This window comes from Coturnix japonica, chromosome 2 (genome assembly GCF_001577835.2).
Source record: "Coturnix japonica isolate 7356 chromosome 2, Coturnix japonica 2.1, whole genome shotgun sequence".
NCBI lineage: Eukaryota > Metazoa > Chordata > Aves > Galliformes > Phasianidae > Coturnix > Coturnix japonica.
Window position 1 is genome coordinate 97028875 of NC_029517.1, and position 18359 is coordinate 97047233.

General features: G+C 44.1%; 1 protein-coding gene across 25 annotated transcripts in view; it reads left to right on the plus strand.

Moving 5' to 3' along the window:
* Positions 1-18359, plus strand: part of DTNA (dystrobrevin alpha) — a 189943-nt gene that overhangs the window by 27269 nt on the left and 144315 nt on the right. For 5 of the 25 annotated variants that reach the window (XM_015855529.2, XM_032442707.1, XM_032442712.1 and 2 more), the window contains exon 1: positions 10619-10778. The exons of 1 other annotated variant lie outside the window; for it this stretch is intronic. In XM_015855529.2, the coding sequence (XP_015711015.2) occupies positions 10762-10778 (17 nt within the window). In that variant the 5' untranslated portion in view covers positions 10619-10761. Of the gene's footprint in view, positions 1-3965; positions 4069-10615; positions 10779-18359 lie in introns of those variants that run through there. 19 more of the 25 variants (XM_032442709.1, XM_015855535.2, XM_032442716.1 and 16 more) reach the window with 6 other exon arrangements.

The window sequence follows — 18359 nt, forward strand, 5'->3', positions numbered from 1 at the left end:
TTTAGAAAGCAAAGGTTTGTGGTGCACTCCCAGGGCTATAATCTTTGTGGGCTTTTTTTTCTTAAGCAGAAGTTTTACACAGAAATCTCTTGACTAAACTTTAGTGTTAAGCAAACGTTGTGTTGGGTCTGACCCCAGTACTTTGTTCCTGACAGTTTCCAACTGGCCAGTGGATAGCTATGAAATAATGTGACAAAAGGGGAATTTTCTTCTTAATCCCTCACATTGAATCATTGCTAGTGTCAGGAAATATAAATATTTGTCTTCTGTTGCTTAAAGAAAGCAAGGTTCATTAAGGATTATATCCTTTCTTTCTGAAACAAATGAGTTTCTAATGGGAACATGCAGGAATTCATTAACAATCTAATGAATATTTTTAATAGTCCTTTTTGGTCCCAATTATAATATAATGCAGACAGCTCCACAGGGTAAACTACATTTCAGGTTTAAAAAGGTAGAACAGACTTTTCATTAATCTCTTTTAGCTTTGCCTTTCAGTTTTAACCTCCCTATTGAACTGGCTACAGGCAGTGCTGTCCCGATGCCAGCTTTACAGTCACTTATTTGCTTTGCTTGAGCAACAAGGGTTTCTGCACCCCGCCTCGGGTTTCAGGTTGTGTGCCTGACATTGCTGGTGTCACCAGGAGCACAAGTAGGTGCCACCAGGGCTGAGATCACCCAGCTAGCCTGCCTCTGTGATGGATATCTCTAACTCTTTCCAGCTCGAGCTGACTTTGATCCCACGTAATGAAAAGCCTTAAAATAGAAAGTGGAAGGGAACAGAGGGGAGGTTTAATTATTTACTGGTGAGGTAGGATCTGTATCTTTTGTAAAGATACTTCTTTTGTTGTTTTTTGGTCTGTTCAGTTTTCATTAAGCGAAAATAAAATCTTTGTGCTCAGCGTTGATTCAGAAACTGGGGCTGATTAAAGAGGCTTTTGAAGAGAGCTGCATTCTTTCCTTCTTTTACCTAGTTGTTTTTTCCCGTTTCCTAAACAAAATGAAAATACTCTTTTAGCAATTTACAGTATGTTAGCTGAAGCAGTGCTGGGAGATACGAGCTTGAAGTTTTAGTTGCTTTAGTTGAGTTGTCTTCTCATTCATTGCACTATTAATACAGCAAGTAATCATGAAGATGACAAAGGGCCTGGAGCACCTCTCCTGTGAGGAGGCTGAGGGAGCTGAGGTTGTTAAGCATGGAGAAGGGGAAGCTTAGGAGGATCTCATCAGTGTCTATAGAGGGTGCAAGACACTCATCAGTGTCTATAGAGGGTGCAAGGAGGGTGCAAAGAGGATGGAGTCAGTCTCTGTTCAGTGTTGCCTGGTGCCAGGACAAGAGGCAGTGGGCACAAAGTGGAGCACAGGATGTTCCCTCAGAGCACCAGGAGCACTTCTGTGCTGTGCAGGTGACGGAGCACTGGCACAGGCTGCAGGAGGCAGACAGGTGTCATCCCAAACCCAGTGCAGGAGCTGGAGGAATTGACACCACCCGGAGGACATGAACTCCCAGCAGGCTGAGTGGGTGGGGAGGATGGGCTTTTGGTGCTCAGTTTCCTTGCCGTGTTGCGCTTAAAGCCAGAAACAACATAGCAATTCCTGAGCAAAACATAACTTGATTTGTTTTGGAATGATCTTTAAGGTTCCTTCCAACCTGAGCCATTCCATGATTCATAGTACGTGCGCTTGGGAGATCTGTGTGCTCACACTGAGACTCGAGGAGCCCCAGTGCCCATCAATATCACCGTGTCCTCAGCTTCTTCAGGGAAGTAGGCAGTAATGAGAAATACAGTGAGGGCTCAGAGAAATGTCCTTGCTTTATCCTTGGTGGATGGTCTTGATGCCATTAGCAAACTACTGTACATAGGGGAAAACATGCCTTTAATAGTCTTGTCTCAGCTGCTGTTAATTTGATTTCCCTCAGGTATTCTGCGTTCAGTCACAAAGTCCTGGAGCAAGGCTTGGTGTAGCAAGGAGTACAAATAATTTACGCTGTGATGTCTGAGGTTCCCAGATAAAGCATGCACTATTTCAAACAAAGCAAAAGAAAAATTCCTTTTATTTGGGGATAGACAACACGAATTCAAAGAGAGGGGAGGAGGTGCTGCAATAAGAAACGTGTTTATTCAAAGCAGTTTTTTGGTATCTGACAGCAAGTAGATTACGTCCAGACCTGTGTTCAGCTTCTGTGCATACACGCTGTATATTTGCAGGTTGTTTGTCATGATGCTTCACAGAGCAATGTTAAAGTAGTTTGTAATTATTGTTGGATTATTTACGCATAAAATATTTTTCTATGTATCTCTTTTCCTCTGGAAGTTGATTTGATTCCATTCCAGCCATAAATGTAAAGAAGATTGCTTCTTTTTTCATGGAAACTGAGGAAGTGTGAGTTAGGCACATAATTATGTCTGTCTTGAGACTAAAACTGCATTTGTTTGCATTTGTTTGTGTTTATGTAAATCTTCAGTAGGACAATTGGAAAGAATGGACTGGATTCTGCCCCAGATCATCATCTCCTATTGCGTTGCTGGAGCCACTCTTTTCAGGGTGGGATTTTTCAATAGGGCTCAGTGTTGCAGTTGGGAGTGTTCAAGAAATGCTTGGATGTGGTGCTGAGGAATGTGATTTTGCCTGGAAGTATTGGTAATGGTTGGACTAGATGATCTTCTAGGTCTTTTCCAACCTTGATAATTCTGTGATTCTGTGATTCTGCATCAGTTCTGCTGCTACTGTGGTACTGCTCTGCTTGCATAGATTTGCAAAAGCTAAAATTAAAGCATTTCAAGAAGAAATAGGTCATGACCGAGTGCGTTTGAATGCTAATTATTCACAACTTTGAAATTATTGAATGTGTTTCTTCAGATTTGCACTGTTCCGTAGATCCCATTGACATTTAAATGTAATTTACTTTTATCACCACATTGTATCATAAAATCCAGTTTCTGATATTTTCATTAACCGGTAGATGTTCTGTAATATAAAGGAAATCATACTTAGGTCGTGGAGGAAAAAGGAATGCAGTTAATCTGTTGGTTTCTAAAATTCGCTAATTAATTTTTTTAATCTCATACCGGTGTTGGGAAGATTTGGGGATTTATTTTCAGTAAAAGTTCCTGAAATTCTCTGTACAGTTGAAGATGAGCGTTACGATTGGAGGTTCAAAGTCACCAAATCATAAATGCTGCACTCCAGCCTTTTGGACTTGCAGCCTTTAATCGTCTCTTTTCATATGGAAAATGTATGCTTCTCCTGGAGGTGCTGATTCTTCTAATCATTCCTTCCCATTCTGATGAGTTTGCACCTTCTCTGAGGAAAGCTCTTGAGAGTGATTTCTTAGTCTGAGGTAGTCTCTACTCTGGTTTGAATTTCCATAAATCAGGGCTGAAAGGGAAGTTTGCGGTAGCTGAAATATTGCTCTGAAGATTGCAAGAAAAGCACTGTAATGCCTGAGCACTGAAAGCATGTATTTTTCTTGGGGTACCAGTTTTCACTGTATTCAAAGAAGGATTTTTGTGGCAGCTGCAGATGTCTTTCTTAGGTGGTATTCAATGCTGCTGATTTCTCAGCCCTGAGAAATAGTGTGCACGGTGGGATTTTTGACCAGAGTAATGGTCAGGTGGTGGTGGGTTAAAAAAGTCGATCTTTTAGCAATGATCAAATTGATAATTCACAAATCATTATTTGTCTTTCCGTAAGCCCATTTTCCCCCTTCATCTCTTTTGCCTGTGCTTTGTCGTGTGAAATTCGGTGTGGCATTAACATGACTCCCAGGTTGGGTGTTTCTTCCTTCCCGTTTGATGTCTGCGAGGAGCCCAGGGTATGCGAGGCATTTGCTGCCGGCATTGCATAACTTGTCATTTGGCTGCTGTAAGCAACCATGCCTGGGGAGCTTCATGCGCCTCTCTGCAGGCTGAGCCGCGCAGCTGATCGTGACACCCGTCCTCGTAGGATGAGATCATCAGCTAAATATAGGTTATAAAGCGGGAAGACCGCGCTCAAGGAGAGGCGTTGTTTCCCCGTGTTCCCTGCGCCGTGCTGGAAGCAGAAGGATAACATCTCTCCTAGCAGGTACAGAGCAAAAGGCATTTAATGTGCTGAACGCGGGAAGACGCGCATCGCGCCATCTCCTGCGTGTGATGGTCTTTCCTTCCTCATCAGTGCGATTTCTCCCCTTTTTCTAGTCCACCTGTGTCCGTGCGGATTTCTCACTGAAAGGTTCCATCTGTCATCTCGGCTTCTCTGGCTGACATTTGGGATTTCTCTGCAGGATGGGTACAGCAGAGGGAGCAGTAGGACAAGCTTCTCCCAGGCAGTCTCTCCCCGCATGCTCCCTCCCATCTCGCACCCCCGGGCTCAGCAGCATCCCCTTCTATCCCTGCTCTCCCAGCAGGATCCAGCCACAACCCGTGGGGCGTGTGGGTGCCATGGGGTCGGGACGCAGATGGCAGGAGACGACTGTGTGTCCATGACACCTGCCACGATGTCTGCAGAGCCCCACACACCTCAGGGTGTGAGGCAGACACTGCTGGCATTTGTATAACTGATCTGGCAGGATTCCTGTCGCTGCCCTAGATATTGATGCTCCAACAATCATCAAAAATCTTGTGAGATTTTTAGGCTTCCTCCTGTGTTCTTGTTAGGTATTTTTTTCTTTTTTTTTTTTTTTTAAATAAGTTTTCCTCTTTCACCAAAGTTTTTGTCTAGAGAGTTGAATAAAGTAAGCTGAGAGCTTAAGAGAGACTCAGAGCTCTTGGAGCAGGTCCAGAGGAGGGCCACTAAGATGATCAGAGGGCTGGAGCACCTCTCCTATGAGGAAAGGTTAAGGGAACTGGGCTTGTTTAGTTTGGAGAAGAGAAGGCTCCTGGGAGACCCTTCCAGTACGTGAAGGGAGCATATAAACAGGAGGGGGAATGGCTGTTTACGAGGGTGGACAGTGATAGGACAAGGGGGAATGGTTTTAAACTGAGACAAGGGAGGTTTAGGTTAGATATTAGGAGGAAGTTTTTCACAGAGTATGGTGATGCACTGGAACAGGTTGCCCAAGGAGGCTGTGGATGCCCCATCCCTGCAGGTATTCAAGGCCAGGCTGGTTGTGGATCTTGGCTGGTGGTTGGCAACCCTGCACATAGCAGGGGGGTTGAAACCAGGTGATCATTGTGGTCCTTTTCAACTTAGGCCATTCTGTGATTCTTTGATTCTATGATTCTGTGATTCTATGATTCTGTGATTCATTTTAGAGCGGGAAGGATTTTCTGGTGGGATGTGGGATTAATGAAAGATGGACGTTCCTGTGTTGGGCTAAACTGAACAGAGGATGTATTTCATAGATTTTTTCTCCCGGTCCTGAAAGAAGTGTATGTCTCTTCATCTACACGTGTGTCTGCCTGCACGCACACTTCAGACATTGGCCAACTTTCCACGAAAGGCCTGTGGTTGTCTGTCTAGGCTAATGTAAATACCTAACATTTGTGGCACCTTAATGAAAGAACTTACTGGAAGTCTTCTTTCACTTTAGAGCATAGCATTGCAATGAAACCAAGGTGCTGGAATGAGAAAGGATAGCAGAGCCATTTTCTTAATAAAAAGATTCCATTTGCTTCATGATTTCAAGATGAAAGACATGAATATCAGGATAAAGTTGTGACAAGATGAATTTTGGTGCTGCAGTCTTTAGTCTGATGTAAGTTTCAGCTATTCTTTTCAGGCACTGGATGCCATGAGCTCTCCTATTTAGCACTCATCAGTACTTTCGCATGTAGGGCTAGAACAGACATGATTTCAGAACCAGATTATGGCAGCAGCTAGAAGGACAGTTGTGGAGGCCTGGGGAAATTCAAAGGATCACTGTGGAGATAGTGTTGCAGCACGACTGCATGGTAGGTGAGAGGAAGCTGAAGGTAGACATGGGCAGCTCTCAGTTCCTGAGGGATAGGGATATTGATGGGAGTTTATAGGAAACAGGGATTGCTGTCACCGGGAGCAGTAATTAACAAGGTCCTTAAATCCTTAGGAAAACAATCTTCATTAGATGCGCTGCTCACCAAGCAACTTTAATGAAATACAGCTGTCACTTCAAACCTTCCAAGTTCAGCATTTTCAGGCGGGGAGCCAATAATGGATGATACAGCCTTTTTTATTTATCTGTGAGCACCATCAGGCCAGGAAGGACTTTTCCAGGACTCAGCACTGGGTGGAATTAGGTTTACCTGTCTTTGTTTTTTGTTTTGTTTTGTATGTGCATGTTTTCCCTTTCAGTGAAGTAAAAATGACTTATAATGACTCACTGATTTAAGTTCTTTTGATTTTATTGAATCTCAGAGGTCTTTGTTTTACTGGTCAATTTAGATTATCCCCTCCACTCCCCGTAATGAGCTGTAGGCCTGCTGTTAGGTGATAAGCCTCCTAGGAGCAGTAGGAGGACTTGTCTTAGTGTTATATATATATATATAAAATGAGGGTGATAAGCTTGTGAGCAACCCCATGAAAAGGGATTTGGAGGTCTTGGTTGACAAGAAGTTAAATGAGAGCAGCATGCTCTGGCAACCCAAAGGGCCACCTGTACTCTGGGGTGCATCAGGCCTATCACTGTTGGTGGGTGAGGAAAGGGACTGTGCTACTCTGCTCTGTGCTGTGCCATCTCACCTCCAGCACTGGGTGTGGGTTTGGGTACCATGCTATGAGAAGGGCATAAAACTAGCAGAGAGTGTTCAAAGGAGGGCCTGGATAAGAAAGTGTGAGAAGGCTGAGGGGAGGTCTCATGGCAGTCTGCAGCTCATCACAGGGAGTGGAGGGGCAGCGCTGAGCTCTGTTCTCTGCTGACAGCAACAGGGCCCAAGGGAATAGCGTGGAGCTGTGTCAGGGGGGACTACCCTTGGAGTGGGGGTTAGGGAAAGGTTCTTCACCAGAGGGCAGTGGGCATGGAACAGGCTGCCCAGGGCAGTGGTCATAGCCCCAAGCTGATGGAGCTCAAGGAGTGTTTGGACAGCACTATCAGACATAGGCTTTCAATTTGAATTCTCTTGTGTGAAGCCAGGAGATGGACTAGATGATTCTTAAGGGTCTCTTCCAACTTAGGCTATACTATTATGGCTTACTACAAAGGCACTAGATAGGAGAGGAGCAACATGTAGGGTAATTCGTGGCCAAACCTTGCCTGTTGGACCTCACTGGACAGGACTTCTAGTATAACCAAGCAGCTGAGTCACTAAGTCTGGAGATAGACTGGGGGTAATGGAGTCGATTTAAGTATCACCGAAAAAAGCCCATGTATTTGATCCACCATGACGCATGGAACTGCATTCCTGTCAATGTAATGGCAGTCCTCTGCTCAAAGCTCTTACTCTTGAATGAGCCTGTGCTGAAATCAGCTGTAGAGGTTAAAGAGATTGTTCCCGCGAGCAAGAATTACTCTGAGTAAGACTTAGAAGGACAGAGCCCGTAGGGTGAAAAATGTTGCTTGTCCCAGTAAGCCCAAATCTTAAGACTGTCAAGAGAAATGAATTCAAGATGCTGACAGACAAGGGAAGATCAAGAGCAAATTCTATGCACGTTAAAAATAGCTGAATATGAAGGGACAGTGCATGCCTCATAGGCACTGGGCTAAATTGGAAATGGGTAGGAAGTCACATGGTTTCAAACACGTTACGTATTTGTATTTGAGACTAGTACCAAATTACTCTCACCTCTTCATCTTTCTCTACACAACAGCTCCTGCCTCTACAGTAACTCATTCCTGCTTTGTATTTTGTATGTCTCAAATCTAATGGTACCGGTGCTCCCCAGTGTTGCTTTTGCTGATGTATTTAAGCAACAGGCCTTGCTAAGAGAGGAAAAGCAGTAATCCTCCCAGCTTTGGTAAATCTCTCCCAGCTATACGCTCTGCTGGCTGCCATGTTCAGCTCTGGACACGTGAGGTGCTGGTATTGCTGTACACCTCTTCATCTGAGAGAACTGGACACCTATCTTCTCTTTTGGACATAGGACCTCTCTGTCCCATTCATGGGAATGGGATCTTGCTGTCTACATCAACATCCAAGCTTCTCCAGAAATTTGAAGCATCCAGTTTTTCAAAGCTCCACCTCTATGTACTCTTATGTTTATAATTAACATGTGATGAGACTTGAGGAGCATATACTTAGTGTTCTTTTAGAGGATCCAAAACCTAATCTCTTTTTGTGGATTCCCCTCCATTGTTTCCCCTACAATTAAGCATCCTTTAGAAGTAGATTGGAGTCCAAGAACCAGCTCAGTGTTAATTCTTCACCTCACTTCTGATCCATTACATTGGTGCATCACACTTTCTTCCATGGAGAGCTGTTTTCCTCCTTGCTGGTTGTGTTAATGAAAAGGAGCCCTCAGCCACAAAAGTACAACTTGCCTTTGTTCTTTCTTGTTTGTCTCTCTGAGCTTCTAAAGTACTGCGCTTCTTAAGACCTAATGTTAACTTTGCTTCTGGTGCTTATCTGCCCTTTAGGTCTCCCATCCTTACAGAACAGTTTAAGAACACTGATTTGAGGTACAGTGTTGTCATTACACAGCATGGAGTTCCTCTGTTTGAATGGGAGTCACTGCGGTGTAAGGACTTCTCTGGTGTGAGAGATTTGTAATGGTAGATGTGGCTCTATTGGAAATCAGTGCAAGGCATTGTTCCTGCAATTCACAGCAACTCCTAAAACTGAGTAATAGACGTGTTCCTTGAATCCTGCTATCAGCAAGCCACAGTTTTGGGACCCAAGACAGAGGAGAAGTTGAGCGACTGCCTTAATTTCTGGCAGGAAGTCAGTAGCATATTTTTTGCTTGCTGGAGTTTTTAAAGCTCTCTGCAAAGCAGACATTAAACATACTGAGGTCTTGCATTTCTAATAGTAAAAAAGATTAGCCACTCAAAATAAATCTGATTCTTCAGGAGTCATCTTGTCAGCTAGTTTATTCCTTAATATTTATATGTTACGGGCAGCTTTTCCAGGTGCATGAACCTTAGCTGATTCCAAGCTAGGAACTCTTGCCTTCCTGCCTGCAGGACTGACCGCAGCAGGGGCTGTGTGTGCACTTTGTGTTTTTATCCAACTCTGTCTCCTGCAGCAGCATCTTTAACAGTAGCTCATCAGAGATGAAGTGCAGACTTCTTTTTCACTAATATACAGCCCTTCAGAGTCATTTTGCAGCCCTTTCAGCCTTTCCAAGTTTGAGCTGTTTTCTTTCTTTGCCCGGAGTAAATGCATACTTACTTTTATTACTAGATCAGCCTCTCCTCTCAACATGGGTGCTCTGGAAAGTGTAAAGTCTCATCAAATAGGCCATTGGCAGAGCATTTATAAACTGTGTTTTTAACTAAGTGATGATGGACACAGCTTGGCCTCACACCCCCTGCCCTGACCTGTGCTGGCAGCAAGATGAGGCTAAGGACTGTGAAACAGAGATATTTACTTTATTTTTCTGCTTGAACTGTCGTGACAGTAAATTGCTGTTTTCCAGTTTTAATACAGAGTGTTCAGTAATTCATTTACATACAGCATTCTTCCCTTCTCACCAGTCTTTGAGATAAGGAAATCCTGATGGCAAGCAGTATTCAACCGAATGCATGCTTACAGATTAAAAACCAGCTGCTTCCCAAGGCAGATATCAAGAGCCAGGGGTTTGCGTCAACAGTATCGACTCCTGGAGTCACCGATAGTAATCCTGGCTTTCTGTGCTTTGTGGAAAGACTTTTTTGTTGTGCACTTAATTGCCTTGAAAGCTGCCAAGAATCAGCAGTTTAATTATTTCGGAGCCTGACTTCCGAACAAAATTGCAGTGCATTGGTATTGTAAAGAGACACGCATTTAAGAAGAATGAAAGTTCAGAGTCTTAACATTTGAAATCGAGTATGGACTTTTTTAATTCTATGCTCAGTTTCTCTCTACAGATCTCTGAGTGGGCAAAGGTGCTATTAGCATCCAAATATACATTTCTGCTGGAGCTTGATACGACAGTGCTGCCCTGCACCTTTCTTTCCCTTGCCCTCGTGCCCCACGAGCTGGTGGCATTTGCAGACATCTACAGAAAATGCTTTGTAGTGTTCCTACTATTTCTTACTGTGATTAAACGAGTGACTGCAGGATTCAAACTCAGAGACTTTGGCTGATAGTAGTTTTGGCACGAGCAATGACCCCAGGTCCCCACACACTGAACATAAGCAGTGCCACTTAAAGCATTTTTATTCCCAAGCGCTACAACGGCGTGTTTTGCAGCAGCTTCTAAGGAAGGACTGGATTATTTTAGTGTATTCACACAGGCTGTGCGAGCCTCCAAAATGTAAACCAGCATGTTCAGAATGTGGTGTTTGGTGGCAGTGTGTGCGAGCCGCTTACAGAGGGGGTTATTTTTGTTGGGGTGAGGAGAGTGCGTGTGCTGTGTGTGTTGTGTTGTGTTGTGTTGTGGGAGGTATGTGCTGTGCATGGGGGGCGAGGTGGGGATGGAATGTCAGCTTGGGGAGAGGGAGAGGAGGGAGGGGGGTCTGGGTGCCTGTGATTGGTAAGAGCTCCACAAAGGCATCTGCCAGCAGGACTTCAGAGGAATGTGAAACCAAATCATTTACAAGTTAAAGATAGACGCAGAATACACAGCATCTTGAGCCAGGACTTAAATTCATCCCTGTCTGCCTGGCTCCTCGCAAAGCTCTGCCTGTCAGCTTTCCTCTGTCTCCTCTCAAGACTCTAATATTCCCTTAAAAAGTACCTTAATTCTGGATTCTGTGGGATTACTGAGGTGGCAAGAGGGATCATGGTGCATACCATAGGGTAAGTAGGAAGCTTGCCTTTTGCCATTTGCTGCGGTGGTGACTCTGCTTTGCTTCTGCTTTCGGAGCTCAGTTTTCAGAGCCCAGGAGTTCCTTAAAGGTAGATATCCAAGTAATGCTTTCCCTTGTGAGTTCTTTTGCCCTATTTTCTTAATACATATTGTTTGAACTTTATTCTCTAACAGAGGGTTAACTCACAGGGTTTCTTGTACTTAGTGAGTCTTTGTCTTGAATAATCTTTCCCTTACAGTTTTGAGTGCTGTTTCCCTATCGGCTGGATTTTGTTTTAAACCTTTGCCCTTCATCAGGGAGATGTGCTGCCTGAAATGCTGCTTTTTTGTTACAGAGTTGAAAAGCCAACTGTTTTCCACAGTGCAGGGGATACAATCAGTATCTGTTTGCTTGTTTGGCAGTGCATTCACTTACCTGCTATTTCCTTGTGTGAGTTTGATCACAGCACAGCGTTCATTATCTTTAAACCTGGTGTTTGTTTGCTCTCAAATAACGCTCTTACTTGGCTTTTGGCATTGATATTTATTTACATTTTGGTTTTTATGTTTAAACCAAATCAATCCTATCAGTAATGAAAAAAACATATGCGTTCCCCTGATGGTCTTTACTTAAGATGTGAGTTTGTGAGTAAGAAGAACCAAAGAGTTTTGTTCTTTCCACAGTTTACCAAAAGTAATTGCAGTATCTAGTGGATTCATCTTGTATATGAGAATCGCCTAAGTGGCAACGTCATGTATTTTGGGCACGAGTACTGCACGTTTGCAGCAGGGATGCTCCTAGACTTGGCGTTGGCGCCCATTCACCCAAATAGGTTCAGCATTCCTGATGTGTCGGTGGTGCCCACGAGGGCTGTAGGAAGTGGGTACTGCCTGCAGGTTCCTGGAACACTGAGCATTTCTAGTTCTACATACAAGCACAAAGAGACTCATGCAGTGTCATTGTGTGCCTTGCAAAATATGTGCAAGCGAACGAACTGAAATAGAAATGCTTGAAGGAAAGATGATGGATCTGATATGTTTGATTGTCTTTCTTCCATTTGATCCAGTTGATCAACCTGTTGATTTTGCAAAACACCTGGGTGAGCAGATCTGTTGGACTAAGGGAAATGGTGGTGGTAGGAGGGCAGCTGGGCTGGATGATCTTGGAGGACTTTTCCAGCCTTGGTGATTCTATACTTCTGTGAATTGTTTTCTGTGAATTGTTTTCTGTGTGGTTAAATGTGGGGGATGAAGGAGAGGGAAATGCAGAATCTTCAGTACAATTGTAGAGAGAAGAACGATTACAAGAGTGAGAAATGCCATTTAAGCCAGTTCTCTGATTGTTGATAATAGTTGGATGTTTTCTTAGCTAGCTGGTACTACTTAAACACTTCAGTCCCATGCAAAATTCCAGGCCAGCTGGTTCTTACATTAAGATGTTTTGGTATTGAAGTGGAAGAAGAAGTTTGAGAAAAAATATGTATGTTGGATGAGTGAAACATCACAGTGGGTCTTAGCAGAGCTATGGTTGTTTCTTGCTTTTGCACTGGATTCCTGTGCAGATTTGGGCAAGCTGAGTTTTCTAAACCCCTGCAAAATGGAAGGGAGCGCTTGTATTTAGATGGCAGGTCCTGTAGGGAATAGGCATTGCCTCAGGATCACAGCATCACAGAATCGTAGGGGTTGGAAGGGACCTCCAGAGACCAGTGAGTCCAACCCCCTGCCAAAGCAGGCTCCCTACACCACGTCACACAGGTAGGCGTCTAGGCAGGTCTTGAATATCTCCAGAGAAGGAGACTCCACCACCTCCCTGGGCAGCCTGTTCCAGTCTCCGTCACCCTCACCATAAAGAAGTTCTTGCGCACATTTGTGCAGAACTTCCTATGCTCCGGTTTCTGTCCATTTCCCCTTGTCCTGTCTCCACACACTGTTGATAAGAGTCTGGCCTCTCCACTTTGACCCCCACACCTCAGATATTTATAGACCTGGATCAGGTCCCCTCTCAGTCTTCTTTTCTCAAGGCTAAGCAGACCCAGTTCACTTAGCCTTTCCTCATAGGGGAGATGCTCCAGGCCCTTCATCATCTTTGTGGCCCTCTGCTGGACCTTTTCCAAGAGATCCCTGTCTTTTTTGTACTGGGGAGCCCAGAACTGGACACAGTACTCCAAATGATGTACCAGCCTCTGATAAGGCTTGGAACAATTGACTTCTCTGTTCCCCAGGGGTATGGCAAAAGGGGTCAGGGAGGATGAATTCACAGATTTGGAAGCAGAGGTTCACTGCACCTTTCACAACCTTCCTAAACTGCTTAAGAAAGATAGACTGACACTCTGAGGTGAGCAGCAAATAGAATTAGTGTTCCATGGGAAATTCCTGACTCAGTTCAAAATTAAATTGCATTTCCCTACCGCAGTTTATTACTTTTCAGAAGCATTGGTTCAGGAGCGTGTTGTTCTCTTTTCATTATCTGAGGCCCTTCTCTCGTAATTAAATGTCCAAGAGGCGCTGGAGAGCTTCGTCAGAGGGAAACCCGCTTTGTATTGTGGGAAGTGAAGCCGCCAGAAACAAACAGCTGCAGGAAGAAACAGGCATCTGAACCAGGTAGAGATGTTCCCGGGATAAGGAGCTGCAATGCAGTGTTGGGTTGACTTAAAAAATATGTTCTGATGTGAAAACCATCTGAAATAACAACTTTAATTCGGATTAGTGGTAAGTTGGAAAATCTTTAATAAACTGTTGTTTTCCCATGGAAAATGTTGATACATCTGCTATAGTTTGTAGTTTATATACTGTAGTGTTGGTGTGGTTTTCTTTTGAGATGGAGAATCCCTGGCTAGCTTTGTTTGCAGTATTAAGACAAATATGATGTCACCTGTTTGGTGACCCAGCAGCACAAAGGTGACATGGTGCAGATGAGGCAGTGAGTGTAGCACATGGCAATTCAATTCCTGCAGTATTGGAGCATCCTGCTTTGGGGTACTGTATGTGTGGGGCAGATATGCCCCAATTAGATGCCCTAATGCTGATGATGTGCTGTCCACCACTAATGTGTGCCACACATTCCTGCTCCAAGGAGCTGCCTGCTTGGTGTCACTTGGGAACAAGCCCTACTTTACCATGGCTAGTAGCATGCTTGGTCTCAAGCACGCAGGCCTCAGCCTCATACCTGTTACCATCAAATTGTAAGTGTCTTTGTCATGGGAGTTCAGGAAGGTCATAAAAGGTATATATGGGTTTGCAACATTTTTTTTTCCTTTAATAAATTATACAATTCTTCCATTGTGAACCTTGTTAAAAGCAGTGGTGGAAATGTACGTTATAATCCTTCCTTAATAGACTCTGCAGTTATTGCCTATGGCTCCTGTTTCCTTTCTGTTGTGATCATTTTTTTCTATTGTACATCTTTATTTCTAGCCTCATCTTCAGAGTTTTTTTTCAGTGATCATTCTGCTGAAGATTAGGAAAGAGGAGTGTTGTCTGGAATTGCTTGGTAAAAAGTTTAAGGGCTTTTCCCCAAGGTTCCCTGAGAAGATGCTGGCATGTTTCTGAGCTCACACACACCTGGGAGCAGCTCTCAGTGATATAATTTCCTTTGGGTCCTAATGAATCTGCTCCCAGTGCCAGCAGCTAATTTGTTTTGGCAGAATATGACAGGCAGTGCCTTATACAAGGCACCACACTGCAGAAAGCCTCGAGCCTGTAATTTTGTAACTCTGTCATAAAGAAAGAGAACACGCAAAAACAACCAAACCTAATGAAATTATGGTGTCCTGTGTAGCCATGTATGACCTCAGAGCCAAGGAGCTCTCACAGCTGCATTTACTGGGAATCCACGCAAGTCCTACACTCGCTATTGATCCTGGCTCCATGAGTATAAAGCAACAGAGCACTTCTTGAGCTAATTATTACTGTAATTATTTCTGTATGAAGTGACTCTACCTGGAAATACAGTGAGACTTCCCACTAATGGGATGCTTAAAAATGCATCTAATTGCAGCAGTGGTAGTTGAGAAAGCTTTTGATACCTAACAGTCTGGAGAAAGTTACCCTCCCCTACCAAGGGGGCTATTGCACAAAGCCAGGTTTCTGAACCAATTGCATGGCCTCTTGTTACATTTGGCTATAAAACCTGAACTGAGATGTGTGCACTGAGTAATAATGATGGGATGAGAAAGCGCTGGGCACAATGAATCTCTGCTTATTAATTTATTTGTGGCTTCTGCTGAACTTAACCTTCCCTGGGGCACAGAAAGGAGCGGAAGACAGCAAGTATCTGCCCATCATCTCTGATAAGCCGCGTGAGGGCTTGGCGTCTCCTTGTTTGCAATTGCTCTGAGATCAAGGGATGGAAAACGTTACCTCAGTTCTTGTTTTCTTTTATATCTTTTGTAAGGATGAGGCTGCACTATCAAATACCTCCCTGTAAATTTCTAAGGACGTTTGCACTCAGTGCAGCCCCAATAAGAAGAAAGAAAGTGAAAAAGGAATGAGACACAGAAGTCTGTGAGCAAGTAGGCATTAAAAACAATTTATTGACAACTAGTGCCTAGTTCTTTCAAGCACAACAAAATTAAGCTCAGCTAAAGCACAGAAAAGTACATTAGGAGCAACATTGTCCTTGGGTACTCGTTACCAAATAACAGCTGCAGACAGAATTAATCCTAGCCTTTCCCAGTGCATTTCCAAAGTACACCTTTTAACAAGACTGGTTTTAGTTTGAGAATGTGGAGAAGTACACGGTACTTAGCAAAAGAATTAAACATTTTCATTGCTGATTATTTTACTATTGTTATTATTTAGCACAGGTGGGACTGTCTCCTTTCTTTAGCTTTGGCTTCAAAACTCATTTAATATATACACATGAAACGTTCAGTTTGACTGCATTATCTGGTGTGTGGAATTTCATCTCAAGCACAGTGTTTAGCGAAGCAACCAGAAATAAAAAGTTGGTGGTGACTTGGACTAACCCTTGTGCTATTCAATGTGCACCCACTTGGAAACAGTGTATTGCCTCTGATGAAGGTGTAAAGCAGATTGGCTTTGTGCCCTTATGCCAGCATGGTGGCGGTGGGTTGATGGCTGATAGTAGTGGTCTTTTCCAACCTTGGTTCTGTCTCTTTGGCAGGTAGGGCTGGAGGCAGGCAGTTCTCCCAGTATGGAAAGCACAGAATGGGCTGTTGCCAAAAGGAGCTCAGTCATAGAATCATAGAATGGCCTGGGTTGAACAGGACCACAATGATGATGTAGTTTCAACCCCCCTGCTATGTGCAGGGTCACCAAACTACTAGACCAGGCTGCCCATAGACAAAGGGAAACAGCTGTAACTTGAAGCTAGGAAGATGAGGTAAGCCCTAGGAAAATGTTGTCTCTGAAATACACTGCCAGTGGAGGCTGTGGAGTATCCATCTCTGGATGTGCTAGGAACGGCTTTAATAAACATGAGTGTATTTGGCTGTATCTCGCAGCAGGAGGTGGATTACAGATCTTTTCTGTCTGCCCTGTGATTTGCTGATACTGGTGATAATCCTGTGCCTGGAATTATTTTCTTATTGCAGTGCATGCTTCCTTAATTCTGTTAGGACGGGTCACTGTGCAGAGCAGGACAGTTTTTGCTGAGGTGCAGAGTGCAGAGGCACTTAATCATGGTGTAGTTTCCTCGTTTTGAAGTGTTCCTTAGGTGAGTAGTTAAGACACAAACAGCTGGCTTTGCGTTTCAGCTCAAATACCATCATCCTGAAATACTTGGAGACATCACTCTGTCAGCTGGCACTTGACAAGCCGTCCTAAATTTGCAACACGTAATTGGATTCTTAGGATGAAATCCGAGTCCCCTTTGAAGTCATGGGTTTTTATAGGGTACAGATTTCATGCTGAGGCCCAAGTGGCGTCCACTTGTACATGGCGGGCTTTGCTGTCCCAGGCAGACTGCTATGTGTGGGATGGGTGCACTGGAGGGTATGAGAGTGTGTCACTCTGCGTGGCCAATATCTGTATGCAGAAGGGCCTTTGGAGTGCCTGTGGGGGTGAGGGAGGCTTCACGACAGGCGTTATATTGGGGGAATCAGTTACTCTTCTTTTTCCAGTTAATGTCAACAGAACTATATTACATCATCTGGAATGAAAGAGGAGAGGCAGTCAGTGAGAACACAGAACCTGTTTTGGGTTTTCAAATTTGGTTGGCTAAGACTTCAGACATTCTGTATTCTATTCAGTGTAACTTTGTTTTTCCTTCTTGCTTTTTTTTGGGAGGGGTTCTCCCCCCAAAATATTATTTTTTAATTTCCAATAACCAATAATAAGAATTTAATAGATAGGCGTAACCGTAAGTAGAATGTTTTGCTAACTAATGGTTAATGCCGTGTGATGAAACTCATGTAGAGATGTCTCCAGTTGTTGTGAGCTAGAATAGCTCTGCTGAAAGTGCTTTGGCTTTGTTTATGTCAGAACTAACTCAGAGCAAGTTCATTGTTCACGCTGTGGCTACTTTAGATTTAGTGGAGATAATTGGACGTTCATCCTCAAACAGAGATCATACTGACGTAAAAGCTCGGTGCTAATCTCCAAGCTGGGAGTTAAAATTTCACATGTTCCTAATGTATGGTTGCATTTCCGCATCCAAATTGCTTTGCAGGCTTTTCTCAACTGTGCAGTGATTCACCATGTGTTTGAATGGTACATGTGTACCCCAGGCTAGAACCAGCCTGCAAGGAAGCACAACGCCTGGGCTTTAGGACCACCAATAGATCAGTCGTTAATAACTTTACTGTGTAATTAAATCAGAATGATTCGAAACGACCATTAGGGGCAAGAGAGCAGAGGAAAGCTGTTTCATCCTCACAACGTCATGTTTTCATTGACCTACTTACAGCAGGGAAAGAAACGTGTTCCTTCCCATTACAGCAAAATAGGTTTGTTCAGCAATTTTATAATGCAGCGGCATAGGAGCAGACCGGCTTTTCCAACCACGCCAGGAGGATTTGGCAGCACGAGTAACATTATTTCACACACTTAGCGCTAAGAAGTGTAAGTTCCTGTCCAAGCTATAATGTTATTAACCCAATCAATTCAGCAGAAAGTGCTTTGACTGAGAAAAAAGACCTGTATTCAGAGGCGAGAGGAAAAAGGATGTGCCTGGAAGTGTGCAGAGAAGCCTTTTACTGGCAACCACGTTTCCATCATCTTCCTTTTCCCAGATGCAGAGCCCCTGCCCTCCCTGAGGCCCCTCTATCATCCTCTTGCTGCTGGGCAGCCCTGAACGAGGGGCACTGGGCCTGCCTTCCTTCCTCATGTTCACCCTGCAGCAGGTGTAGCAGCACACAAGGCAAATCCCAGATGCTCTTGGTCTTTCATAGTGTGCCATGGGGCAGTGGTGGCCACTTGCAGGGCTGGGGACATTGCAGGGAGTGAGGGGAAGGCTGGCTCAGGCCTGGTGGCATGGGGCTGTGCTGGCTGCAGCACTCAGCGTGTGATACTGATGTTGGCTGCCTTCTGTCTGGGTCAGTAAACCATCTCATTTTGCAAATAAACACCTGCAGCTAGCCCATCTCAGGCCAGCCAGGTCACGTCCCTCCACAAGGTGTTTTTGCTAACTT